At 35.9% G+C, this 14,723-nt stretch overlaps 1 protein-coding gene across 11 annotated transcripts in view; it reads left to right on the top strand.

The window, feature by feature from the left end:
- TAFA5 (TAFA chemokine like family member 5) overlaps positions 1-14,723 on the top strand; it is a 473,208-nt gene that overhangs the window by 221,184 nt on the left and 237,301 nt on the right. For all 11 annotated transcript variants that reach the window (XR_015286155.1, XR_015286156.1, XR_015286157.1 and 8 more), the window contains one exon: positions 5,422-5,571. Coding sequence is in view for 7 of the 11 variants with exons in the window: in XM_086886872.1 (XP_086742998.1) it covers positions 5,422-5,571 (150 nt within the window). In the remaining 4 variants the exon portion in view is untranslated. The remainder of the gene's footprint in view (positions 1-5,421; positions 5,572-14,723) is intronic.

Here is a 14,723-nt window from a genome sequence, read left to right on the forward strand (position 1 = left end):
TCAGTAACATCGGTCCTGTCTTCTACTGACAACATAATCATGCCCTCAAGAAAAACTGGTAAAGACTATTTTAAAGAGTTTGTCTAACTCTACTAGCATGAAGAATTGTTTTGTGTAGTCTTGTTACTTAAACAGACACAACATTTGTTTCAATAAAACGATCTAAGGTCCAAAATGATATATGGAACATCTTGGGAACAAATGCTTTTCATGTCATTGAGTTTGAAAGGTGGAAAGGGAAATAGTCTATTTCCTTGAAAATATTCTACTGAAAAACTGGAATGCCTTTGTATCACCTAAGTTAACAATTGAAACAATGTTCTTATTTGACAGTTATTCTCAAATTGTGCTGATTAATTTGAAAAACTTTTTCTCATACTGGCTGAGTCAATTCTCTCCTGTTACTTTTTTTTTTTTTTTTTTCAGAAGCTTTCTTTCTTATTTAATTTCTTTCTTATTTAATGCTAGTTGGATTTCCAAAAATTTTACTCTTGCAGCTTAAACATGACTATGGTTCTTTGAGGCAAACCAATTCATTGCCATAATCTCCCTCTTTATGAACTAGATTTTAAAAAGAAAAGGTAATTGAACTGTCTGGATTTGGATCATATTCAGTGTAAGAGATCTTTCAGGACATTTTCCTTGAAGAAGGATATATGAAAAAAAATTGAGTTCTGCTTAAACATATGCTTTTTATATTTTAAATTGAATAATTTTTAAATATTTGTTACTCAGGCTAATGTCAAGCTGTAGATAATGAGTGACACTTAGTACTTCAGTTCCCCCTTGTTTCAGTAGGAATTGTTGATCCTCAGCTCTGCTCAGGAATTGACATGGCTCTGTTTCCAGAAAGACTTCAATATTGTAATATAAAACTACTGAATGTATTCCTATGATCTGATTTCGAAACAACTCCTGCATTGTATTCACTGACAAAAGCATATCTGAATCTAGCCAAGAATTTTAATACCATCTAACTTAATGCATTTTGAACTAAAAGAGCTTGTGTTGCTAGGCATCAAATTGGTGATGCATGGAAAAATTGTTCACTGAAACTATAATATAAGCCTGCATGTACAAATCACAAGTAGGTTTTCTGGATGAGCATGAAATCTAAACCCCTGGAAAAATCTTTATGTTTAGATCAAGACTTACTTTCATTGTACCCACAGATTCCATTAGTTCATAATTATATTTTATTTCTTTAAATGAATTTTAGGTAAAGTCTTCAGCTTTACAATAAACATAAATTTAAAAAAAAAAAAAAAAAAGTTTGCTGTAGTTAATGTGGATTATTTAGATTTTTATTTCCTAATGGAGAGTAAAAATATTTTTAGCCATGTAAAATTAAAATATTATTCCAAGTACCCTCCATGTAATACAAATATATCTACTGTTTAAGGCTTTTACCTGTTGCTGAAAATATAGATCTTTCAAAATATTTGTTCTTTCAACAATGACATATAGTTGACAGAAGAGTCTTAGTAATAAGGATGAAAAATGCCATTTGCTTTTAAGCTTTTCAATAACAATTTTTTTTCAAGAATGAACTACTAATGATCTTTTAAAAATGGGCTCTTTTTACCTTGAGATATTTCCTGCACATTTGCTAAATATGTGTACTCATGATTCCTACACACTCCCATGAAAGTCTCACAAAGAGCAGTTTGAGGACTGATCACAAATGGACTTCATTTAGAAAAAATGCCAAAGTGCTGTATACAGCAGTTACTGAAAAGAATTTCAAGATACAAGCCAAAAGCACAGTCCTGTTTTATTTAAAATTTTAACACTTGTGCATTTTTTTATTTTTGTTTACTTTGGCTTGCATTTTTAATTCAGAATCCTGTGGTTTTCCCTTTTTCTGAAATAATTCCATATAGAAGCATTTGTGTTTGTGGTGGGAGAGAGTGGGGAGAGATCAGCTGGCATTTTAAGAATGCAGTGCTACACTATAAAAGAGCATTAAAGAACTGAAACCTTTCTCTGTTTAGTATTCAGATGGTGACAAAACAAAATCAAATAAATTGCCAGTGAGATCTTAATTATTGGATTAAAATAATAAAACAAATATTAAAATTATTTTCATATATATATATATATATAGTAACAGTGGCAAAAACAAAGAAATATCTGCTAATTAATTTGGAAAACTTCAGTTTTATGGTACTTCTGAAATAATCTTCATTCTGGTTCATAAAATAGTAAAACACAAAATTTTCTTGGAAAAAATATTTTAGACAAAAGGAAAATTACTCTGTTCCTTAATGATGTTTGTCTTTTTTCCACCAAGATTATTTGTTTAGGTTGGAGGGTGGTGAATTGCTTTGTGTGCTGCAAATATGTAAAGAAAATATAATGAAAGTGTGGAGCCTTTATGAATTTTCATGCACTGTGGCTTTTAATCTCTGAACTGGAAAAGCTTCAGTGAAACTCCACCCATTGCTGCCTTGAGATTTCTTCTCTGGCTTTAGTAGTGAAGTGGAGCATGTTCAGAGGCTCACCAATGTATAGTCTTTTTTCATTAACATCTCTGAAAAAGGTCACCATGTTAACTTTAAAGGTATCCTAATTTTTGCCATTCAGTACTTGCAAAAAGCATATTCATTTAGTTCCATTACTTTGTACCTTATGTTTCTGGATTAAATTGTTAAAAAGCCAAAGTAGCTCACATCATCTAAGTGAGGTACTCCTGTAGTCTTACCCTCTACATAATGAAAGACAGAGAGATGGCATGTTTTACACCAGCATGACTCTCTCTCTGGAGATGGCCTTCCATAACCTTAACTAATACCTTTCATGCTTTACAGCCATCTAGAGCCGAGGAACAGTGGATGTACTCTCTGCTGCAGTGCTCAACATGCTTGCAATCTTTGCAGCCTGTGACACAATCAGGAGAAAATATTTATGTCATATATGTTAGAGCTCCTGTAACTACAGTAATTTTCTTCTGCTATAGGAAAAAGAAAAGCATCAGATGAAATATCTGTGTATAACAATTACTTTTGTGTAGGTATCCTAGTTTTCAAAATTCATAAAGAAAATAGGGTCACTATGCCTGGAAGAAATTATCATTTCTGAAAACCAAAGCAGAACTAAAATTGTACAGGTCCAAAAGCAGAAAATACCATTACGCGTTCTTATTGATGCTCATTGTTTGCAGTCCCTGGGAAGCTCATTGCCTTCACAAATTATCTTGACATAGAACTTCATTGTTTTTATTCTCTGACTATAGCCATTATTTGCCTTCACTGTGCTGTAAATCTGGTTCTTTCCTCTGAAATGGGAGTTTATGCAGTTATTCCCCTAGATTGTATGATTTATCATAGCTTCTAATGAAAGAAATAATAGTATAAAGACTCATTGGTAGTGGAGAGTATGGAAACCCATACACTTATATGTGTCATACTTAACCCTTCCACTTTTTTGTGGCCTGAGGCAACAGCATCTAAATATGCCTCTGATTATCTTTTTTTTTCACATGATCTAGCAAGACAGCTATATTCCTCAGAAGCAATACATCTCCTACAACCCAGAATGAAATATATTAGTGCCTGGGCAAAAAAAATTATTTTTTGTTGTTGTTTTGTTTTTGTTTGGTTTTTTTTTTGTTCAACATATTTGAGTGTAGCAGGATCTCCCTTGTCTTTTTCTAGAAAATTATGTGCCACTATCTTTCTTGCTAAACCTTTGCATTCTAATCCAGTATTTTTAAATGAACAAAGAAAAAAAGCAGAATATAATAAAGTCCTCTTATCAAGAAGTTTATCCTAAGATGTTTTTATTAACAGACTGGGTGGAAAGAGTAGAAATACAGGATTGACCAAAGCCCATAAGTCTAGTTGCCAGGAGTCATTAAACACAGTGGTGATAATGTTCACTGTTGTGAAAATAATATGTGTTTGTAAGTGCCTGATGTAAGTGCCTGATGTATGTTACTTAGATGTCATATATTTGCATTCATTTGTAGTACCTGATTCCATACCCATCCTTGATATCTTAATTTTTGCCATTTTTTAATTTACTGCAGTATAAGAGTCACAGAAACATAAAATTTAGGTGCCTTAGCAGTGAACAAGACACAAGTGCTGGTGACAGTCTACAATATTTTGCTGTTCTGCAAAAGCATCTTAACTGGTTCTGAGAAGAACAGACTGGGTAAACTTGTATTCTGATTTAAAAAAAAAAAAAAGTTTAATAGAAAATCAGCATTTTATTTTTTGACTTAAAGGCCATTCATAAATATTTCAGGTTGATTTGGTTTTACTTTTTTTAGTTTTAATGTTATTATAGAATTTTTGGTTTTTTCCTCATTTTATTTCGACAGCATAAAAACGATTTATCATGAATATTATTTAAACTGTGTTTTTTTAAAAAACTGAATTTAATTTTTCTTTTTTTTTTTAAATAAAAACTAAAACGTAGAAAGCTTGTGATTTGCAGATAGTGTTGCACATGTTTACTACTGCACTATAAACCCCAGAAAATATATGTAATGTAAAATGGTAGTTGGAATTTTTTTTCAGTCTTTCTACATATTGAAATTCAATAATGTATCTTTCCTGACTGTCAAAGGTACTATTTTGGTGTACTACTAGCCTAATACTGGTTGTACCAGAGGAAGTGCATTGCTTTGAAAGTATAACATTAACTTTAAGCTAATGTTCTTCATAAATAATTTTTTTGAACTTTTGGGTTTGCTTCTCATATCATAGTCCAAATTCAGAATTAGGTGGTGTGGATTTCTTTAGTATCTAGGAAAGGCTACCTATATTGGAAAAGTCAATAAAAAGTTAGTAATTACTGAGCTAAGGGTGTGGTGTCATTTAAGCCATTTGACAGTTGTCTAGTAAATTTAGTAAAAAAAATAAAAAAGAAAATAAAAGCTACATCAAGTATGAGTCAGGAAGAGAATTAATTACCTTTCAGTTTAGATGGCGCAGGAGCCAAAGGACTGACAGTTTGGCAAACATGGGAATGCTTTGAAAGTCTTTCTCCTTCAAAAGCAACACATAAAACAGTTAAGCCTTCATTGTATTCATGGGAATTTGGGGAAGTTTCTATTTGCCATATACATTATAACTTCTTTTCTGAAAGTATGTAAAGTGCATACCATTTACATTTCATTGGCAAAAGATCGTCCCTTTACTTAGCCAACGTAAGTAAAAGTAACCTGTATAACCTCAACTCTCTGGCTTTTACAAAACAATAATCATTTTCTGACAGAACCAGTTTGCAGGGTTTTCATATGTCCACCACAAAGAAAAATTGTATGTCATCTTAGTTTTATTATATCCATCAGCTGGCTGCCCATTTGTTGTGGAGTGTCTGCTGTGACTTGGGGCCGTGGCTCTATTCGGCTGTAATAGATTGCCTGCGGTGCATTCAGTGACTGGTACCTGTTGCTGGTTTGTTTTCCAGGTCAGCTGGCTGCAGGTACATGTGAGATTGTTACTTTGGACAGAGATAGCAGTCAGCCCCGAAGGACTATAGCCCGACAAACAGCTCGCTGTGCATGTAAAAAAGGACAGATTGCCGGCACAACAAGAGCAAGGCCAGCGTGTGTTGATGGTAAGAAGCAAAAATCTATTCAATCAGTTTCTGCCAATACAAGAGTGCTGTCTCCTAAAAAAACAAAACAAACCAAAACATGCTATAGAAGAAATTTTCATGTTGTTCCAACTAGCAATGGCAATAGCATTGAAATTCACCCAAAGGGTAATACTAATAGTATAGATATTTCAATTACATCTTTTTCCATTGGGAAATTTTACTTTTGTTTTAACTTGATATGCAGTTGAATGTTAAAGGCATGGTACTATTTCATTCTGCATGTGATTACAGAATCAGCAGTGAAATGGCATTCTTTTTTCCCCTACTTTTTATTCCTTAAAACATTAAAAAAATGCATCAAGTAATCCTCAAAGGTCTTATGCCACTGGGAGGCTAATGTGACTGCTCCTGTGTGATATTTAATGCTGTTGAAGAAAGCACAGATGCTATAATTGGAATACAGTATCTGAATGTACATCACATGTCCAGTATTTCGTCTCTCTTTAAAGTGATATTCTGTATGATTCACTGCAGATGCACTGATAACATGTAGCTGGAAAACTGCTCGCATACAGGGAGGTATGGAAATGTTTCACTTTGAAATAATTTTTTGAGACAAATTAAATTCTCTGTTACATTAACAGTGGGAGAGTCTTCAAGAGAGGTCTGCCCTGAAAGGTTTTCAGTAAACATTAATATTAAAAATGAAATTTGAGACATGTTGAAAATAATGATATTAAATTATAAGTTTTGATCTAGTCTCCATTATCAAAAGAAAAAAAATATATATATATACATGCTTATGTATAGAACTATAAGCAATTCATGTATTGGCTTTGAATACTGGCTGGTTTGAGTCTTCAGATAAAAATATTGCAGAGAACACCCTACTGTTGCCTCAGAATTTGGTCGTTATCAGTGGTTATCAAAGAAGACAGCTCAAAAGGAGATTTCAGAGCCAACCCACAAAGCTAAATATAGAACGTCATGCACATTCTATTTTTGCATTTTTCTTTCACTGTTTTTAGTACTCTGTAAGATACTTTCTTAGCTGTCTCTTTCATAATACAATACTATATCCAGTAGTTCTCCTTTCATGTTTTATTGTAAGATCATAAGATGTAATTGCTTAAGAAAGGAATTATTTTATTATATTTATAATTGCAACTTTAGGAAAAGCCCTTACTACCAATTAAAATATTCAACATATGTTTTCTTTTTTAAAGCAACAAAGTTCTAAGCAAGAAGAAAAGAGTTTTCCACCAGCTGATGGGAACAAACCTAATTTTTCCTCAGTTAGTTTTGGCCTATGGTTAGATTGATTGGCTGTAACTTGGGTATCCAAAGGTAGCTGCTAATGACTCCAGTTTTCCATTATATCCAATAAAGACCAAAAGGCACCCTTTCAGAGTAATCTATCTCATATTTACTGCCTAGGATAAGTCAGATGTATCACTCTTTGTTGCACACTGTCTGCCTTGCCTTGATACACCTGTGAGTGTCTTAAGATGAAACTGAGCTGGAATACACATGTCACTAAGAAGACATGCCTGCACCTCATCCTTCAATTATTACATTAGGTTGTTTGCAAAATATGGAAGCTTTGAGTTAATTAGATATTTGAAAATATTTTTTCTTTCTTTACTTATTTCTTGGGGGAAACTCACAACAAAAGTCTGTTTCAAATTCTGCTTGTGCTTTCAATGTGCTTGATCATCATTTCATGAAAAAATAACTGGATGACAGGATTCATGGTTAGAGATCATGTAGTCAGAAAAGGTTCTTTATGTAATACTTTGTTGGAAAAAGAATTGGGAAGTTCATCAGTTGAAAAATAAAGTTTCCCTTTAACATTTATGTCTAAATACCATAATTATTTTTTTAATGCTGACAAGGAGTCACATGGAAAAGATGAGGAATAATGGGTACAAGTTTCTCCTGGGGATATTCCAATTAGACATAAAATGATAATTTTTCAAAATGAGAAAACTCAGCCTTTGAAACACCCCAGGGAACTGGTGGATTCCCCAGTATTGTATACTTAAGATGCAGTTGAACAGGGTGATGGGCCATTTTGTCTAGACTGGTGTTTTTGCCTAAAAAGTTGGACAAGATTATCCTTGTGGTTCCCTTCCTATTCTTTGCTTCTGTGACATATTAAGATATAATAATATGGTTCTTCATTATTTTGTGAAATGTTTATAATTAGGATGTTAAGCCCTTTGCTAAGAATAACTACATGATATGTAGGACATGCTACTTTATTTTCCTGAGCACTGTTGGGGATGTTTTATAATCAGAGGTCAAAAAGGTTAGTAATACCCAGAACTGTATATCAAGTGTCCAGACTAGGCAAAAGTCAAATCTTTGATCTGTAGGTTTTTGTCATGAATGAAGTTAAAAAATTTAGTTTTACATACCATCAACACAATTATATAGGAAGGAATAAACAAGCACTTTATGTTGTCTCTAAACTGCTTGCAAGTAAAGCTGGCAGATAAATTGGCCACAAACTGACAAGCATCCATCTGTGAATTTACCAGGTTCATAGTTTAAAGAATGAACATTGAATTCTTCCATATTTTTATACACATTTCTAGAATACATTTTTTCAAACACAACTACTTAGTGCTTTATTCTGAACATGATATGAATGCTGCATAAAATTATGTAGGAGAAAACTGTATTTGTCTCCAATATTAAGTCAGACTCTGCTGGTTTAGGAATGTAACAAGCAAACATAATTGCTGGGTTGTTTTGTTTTTTTTTTGCAATAAAGAATCCCATTTTTCAAAAAAACAAATAAATCCTTCTCAGCTTTCTTAAATAGGATGTAGAATGTACTTTTGCAAATTTTTCTTCATTTATATTACTGTTCATGTTAAGTATATAACTGATATTTGACATTTCATTTTTGCTATCAAAAAGGAAAAAACCCTCAAAAATTTGCTTCTTTTAATTTTATTCTTTATATAGTCTTGATTTCAAAGAGATTATTTCTAAAGTGAAAGTAAACCTTAGACCTTTAATGCAAAGTCATACGTGAAGGAAGCATAGTAGGCATAGTAAGTGTGACCTGCTAACCCAATGGTGACAAAATATTAGCTAACAGCTTTGTTTCATGTTCTGGCAAGAGAGTGGTTTAAGGATTCATTATTAAAGCTGGTAATTTTCACAACCTTAAAATACATCGTGTTGTAGCTGGCTATCATTTGTACAATGTTCAATGGAAGGAAGTACCTTGGAATATATTTGATTGTGTAGTATATTTCCTGGAGCTTCGAAATGCAAGTGTCAATTCTTGCAGCAAAAGGAGTAGGTAATTTAAGGGCTCTTAAACCTTACAAACATTGGGTGAGATTGAACTTGTCAACATAGCTCTTAGAGTAAGTCCTGAGTTGATTATCAAAATCCACTCTTCTTTCCACTGCTGCATCACTGAAGGTCTTTTCCTAATAAAGGAAACACAGTGAATGTCAAATAGATAAAACTGGAATTCTTAGAAATGGAAATACAATGTTTAGAATTTGGTCTGAGCAGTACATGAAGAACAGAGAATTTCTTGAAATATTTCCATATGATGGAGAGGGTTGATTTAATTTGTATTTTTTTCTAGCAGTCTTAACTATGGCAGATTGCTAATGTATTCTGAAAAAAAGACATCGATATTCACCCTGATTTAAAGCTTGATTTAGTGTTGATTGCTTCATTTCTACACCCACAGAGTCATAATGTATATTTGGTATGTTTGGTTATGATGTAATTTTTATTCATGAATGTAGGGTTTGTGATATTATGACAGCAGTTTGCCTGCACTTTTCATTATATTATTTTTATTTGCAACTGGTGTTCCCTAGTCCCACTTTTGAGATCAAATTCCATAGCAATGACCTCAGTTGCATTAGTTTGATAAGATATTTTATTTCAACATATCATCTGGTTTATCACCAGTGTAATTTCCCTGTGTGTTGGTTAAGCTTCATCAGTTTTTAAGCTGGAACCAGTGAGAGATTGGAAGATAGCAATTATTCTTTGGTTTTGTACAGTACCTTTGCTAATTTAAATTTGTTTTAAAGCAAGTGATGATGAAAAGTCTTTAATAAAAGTTTGTGTACAGATGCACCCATGATTTGTGTTCTTTCACAAGAATTGTATAAATCTGAAAATAAGATTTGTTATGGCAAAGCTTTTCTTACAATGCAAAGTTAGTTTCCTGAGAAGTGTGCAAAGAACTTTTAAATGTTCAATAATTCTAATACTTATGTCTAATACATATTTATAGGTAAAAAATAAACTGCAATTTTGTTCAGAAAATAGAAACAGTTGATGAGAGGAAAAGTGGTATGAGAGAATTTGTTTATTTGCCTGAGAAAATTAGGATGGCAATCATTAATTTGCTTACCTAAATTCTGTGATTAGAAGATTCTTATGCTCTGGTTACTTTTATGTCCAGTAAGTGCTATGAGAAATGCCAGGAGATCAATTCCAATATCCAAAAATCTTAAATTTGGGCAGTTGTAGCTCAGGTAACTGAATTCAAAGTGTTCAGACAACTTTTGTTATAAATCAAAGTGTGGATTGATTGGTTTTTTGTTTTGTTGGTTTTTACTTTTTACAGTTTTAGTAATATTAAATTGCTTTTGCAAGCATTGTAGTGATATTGGTTTCTATAGGATGTTAGTGTATATAAGTTATTCATACATTATGATTAACATGCTTTTCAGTTGGCATTGATTGATTTTTTTTTTTAACACAGACACTCAAGATCTACAAGGAAACCACATTAGTTTCAATCAATAATTCCCTGCTCTTATTATCTCTGTGACTCTATAGGGAAGTGTAGGGGTCAGAACTGATCATTAATAGAATCCTAGGTCATGCACTTCAAACAAAACTGCTTAATAACGAGAGAGCTTCATCATTCTAAAGAGTCTTAGACATATTGTAGGGAGCAAAAAAAGAAGTATAACTATAAAAACTAAACTAAACTAAACTAAACTAAAAGGATAACTATAATTACTTTAATCTTTTTTTCTTATTTTCCATCTATAATATTTAATGTTTGTTATTAAAATATTTATGTTATTTTGTCATAATTTTATTGAAGATATTTCAAACCTTCCTTGACTGTAATTATAATACATTTTACTTTGTTGCATAAGTAAAACCAAAAGGAAAACTAGTATGCATACCAAACTTGTTTTTCCACATGGCTTGAAGAAATAATAACTCTTTTCTTCCTTTTCTCATCCTAGCTCCCACATATACAGTCACAAATGCATCTGTACTTATAGATGCACCAGTGCATGTACAAGGCTTTCTTTTCTTTCAGCTACCTCCAGACAATTCCATCAGAACTGTAGATTTTCCTAGTTACTGATATGGAAGTAAAATTGTTTCTGTTATTCATGAGCTTCCCTTTCCTATGCGTGGTACAGACACAGTTTGACAATTTCCACCTTGCAGGTCACTTTTTGTTTGGAAATGCACAAGTTTCAATCCAGTTTGCTTTCAGCCCCAAACTAAGGACAATATGTGACATTCCAAAAGAAGCTGAGTGAAATTTCTTGTCTCAATAATATCACAAACTTAGTAAAATCATGTAAACGTATTCACATTGAATACCTTTGTTCTCTTTGAACATGAATGCCAAGTGTCAGAGATTGAAGTGTTTCTGGGGAAGAAATGCCACTGTTCAACCCTAAGACAGAAACTGAGCAGTATTAAATGGAACATATCAGAAGCTGCACCATCAGTGGCAACAAAGATGTGTCTATAAGAAATACAGGGAGGTAATTTAGGTTTCCTCTCTTGACTGAGAATCCATAAATGGAATAACCAAACACATGGCATAAAAAGAAAGCAACCACAGAAAAATAAACCCAAACCCCTGCTTAGGAAGGTAGCACACGGATTGATAAGTACCCTAAAGGAATACTTTAATGAAGAAGAGTAGGTAAGGGTTTCAGTATGTTCTGAAATATTTGGTACCTAAACTCAAAAAACTGAGGCCCCATCTTGAGCACTCTGGGTGCCTCGGTATAAGATGGACATCAGACTGTTACAGTGTGTCCAGAGGAGAGTGACCAAGGTAATGAAATCACTTGAGGGCAAGACTTAACAAGAGGGAACTTTGTTTGTTCAGCTTGAAGAAGTCTGTGGGGTGAGCTCATCTCAGTCTACAACTTCATCAAGATGGGCAGCAGAGGGGGAGATCCCCTCTCTTTGGTGGCTAGTGCTAGGACCCAAGGAAACTGAATGAAAAAACATCAAGAGAAGGCCAGATTGTACATTTGGAACAGATTCTTCACTGAGAGCATGGTCAGGCAATGAAACAGGTTTCTCTGGGAAATGGTCACAGCACCAAACTGATCAGAGTTCAAGGAGTGTTTGGACAACACTCTTGGTCACAGATTCACAGAATGAATAGGTTGGAAATGACCTTCAAGATCATTGAGTCCAACCCAGCCCTAACACCACAACTAAACAATGACACCAAGTGCCACATCCAGGGAAGGTGACTCCACCCCCTCCCCAGGCAGACCATTCCAATCCTTTATCAACCTTTCTGTAAAAAATCTTTTTCCCAATATCCAACCTATATTTCCCTTGGTGCAGCTTGAGACTGTGTCCTCTCATTCTGTCAGTTGCTGCCTGGAGAAAGAGACCACGCCCTACCCGACTACAACCACCTTTCAGGAGGTTGTGGAGAATGATAAGGTCACTCCTGAGTCTCCTTTTCTCCAGGCTAAACCACCACAGCTCCCTCAGCTGTTCCTCACAGGGTTAGTGTTCCCAGCCCCTCACCAGCCTCGTTGCCCCCTCTGGATGCGCTCAAGCGTCTCAACGTCCTTCCCAAACTGAGGGGCCAGAACTGGACACAGCACTCAGGTGTGTCCTCATCAATGCCGAGTACAGGGGAAGAATGACCTCCCTGCTCCTGCTGGCCACACTACTCCTGATCCAGGCCAGGGGCCATTGGCCTTCTTGGCCACCAGGGCACACTGCTGGCTCATGTTCAGCTGCTGTCACCAGAACCCCCAGGTCCCTTTCTGCCTGGGCACTGTCCAGCCACACCATCCGCAAGCTGTAGTGTTGCAGGGGTTGTTGTGGCCAAAATGCAGGACTCGGCACTTGGACTTATTAAACTTCATCCCATTGGACTTTGCCCATCCATCCAACCATTCCAGGTCTCTCTGCAGAGCCCTGCTCCCTTCCAACAGATCAACACATGCTCCCAGCTTAGTGTCATCTGCAAATTTATCAGTGAAATACCCTCACCCATGTGGTCAATACAAACATTGAACAGGACTGGCCCCAGCACAGACACCTGAGGGACACCACTGGTCACTGGCCCCCAGCTGGATACAGCACCGTTCACCACCACTCTCTGGGCTGGGCCATCCAGCCAGTTCCTAACCCAGCACAGAGTGCTCCTGTCCAAGCCAAGGGCTGCCAGCTGCTCCAGGAGTGTGCTGTGGGAAACAGTGTCAAAAGCCTTGCTGAAGTCCAAACAGACAACATCCACAGTCTTTCCTGCACCCACCAGACGGGTCACCTGGCCACAGAAAGAGACCAGGTTGGTCAAACATGACATGACCTCCTAAACCTATGCTGGCTGGATCTGATGCCCTGGCCATCCTGTAAGTGCTGCATGATGGTCCTCAGTATAAATTGCTCTATTACCTTACCAGGTACTGAGGTCAGGCTAGCTGGCCTGTAATTACCAGGATTCCCCTTCCCACCCTTTTTGTGAATGGGTGTCACATTGGCCAGTTTCCAGTCATCTGGAGCCTCACCAGTGAACCAGGACTGCTGGTAAATGGAGAGCAGATTTGCATGCTCCTCGTTTCAATTCCTTCACTGCCAGCCTGGATTATCAGCAGTGGGTAATAATCAGAGGGCTGAATCAGCCCAGGAAGTCAGTGATATCCCATACCTGAGCCCCAGGGAGGCAGCAGACTTCCCTGTGGGATGGGTCCAGTCAACATATGGGGCTCTCTGTTCCCCTCAGGAGGGAGTCACCCACTACGATTACACTTTTCTTTTTAGTGTTAGTGGTGGTGATCTGTCTGACAGATGAAGTGTAATTGGTCATGTGGTTTTCTCTTACTTCTGGGAGGAGCAGGGATTGGATTTGATGATCCTTGTGGGTCTCTTTCAGTTTGAGATATTCAATGATTCTTTGATTTGATGACTGGACCTGGCATAAAGATGCATATCAGGATTTTGCATAATGTTAGATTTTTCCACAAAACAGTTCATTCATAGCAGTCAAGTAGCAGAGAGTGAGTACTGATCACAGCTTACAAGTTGGGCATAATATAGGTTTGTGGTAAGGGAAATAATGCCAGGATAAGAGTGAATAAAATGTCATTGAAAATAAAATACTTCTTGTACCTATAACAAAGACCTGGAAATACTTTTCACTTATAAGCATCCTACTTCGTGGTTAAACCTGGCATCAGTGTACTATTTCAAGTCAAGAGATGACTGCCTTTTTAAATTACAGGGCAGGGAAATATTTAGGAAAGCAGAATTATTTATGTGATTTGGAAGGTGGCCAGGAACCAGGGGTTAGCACTGATACCGTGCAAAGAGTGCTGAGAGAACTTTAATTGCCTCTAATGCTTAGTGCCTTGCTTTCACATTTCATCTGAAAGACAACACCTTCAGCCTCCTGGTGTTTGATTGGATGCATTAGTTCATCAATGCTAACAGCTTTGTTTCCTTCACTTCCTTGACATTCCTACGCAGTCACCCATGTAGTCTAATCCTCTTTCATCTATGTGCTCTGATGGCAGTTTCAGCACATAAAAATGGTTAGAGGTTATGTGACATTAGATTGTGGAACAATTTTCTGAGGAAGTGACTAGAAGCCTAATTACTACAGACATTTTAAATTGAACTGGACAAAATAACTAGAGAACATATTATACATTAGCATAAGTATGCACTGAATCACTGGGTAGAGTTTTCTGTGCTTGATATCTTGCGGCAGGGCACTATCAACAACCACAGCAGTCTGATTGCAGTCTGATTCATTACCTAACTTCAGGCAATAGGTCAACATGACATTCCTAAATTCAGGAGTTTGGTCACTGTAAGCTCCCTCTGCATCTCCCTCTGCAGACAGGGGGCTGCAATGGGCATTTCAGAGATCACTTACT

This window comes from Cyanistes caeruleus, chromosome 4 (assembly GCF_971803275.1).
Source record: "Cyanistes caeruleus chromosome 4, bCyaCae1.hap1.1, whole genome shotgun sequence".
Taxonomy (NCBI): Eukaryota; Metazoa; Chordata; class Aves; order Passeriformes; family Paridae; genus Cyanistes; species Cyanistes caeruleus.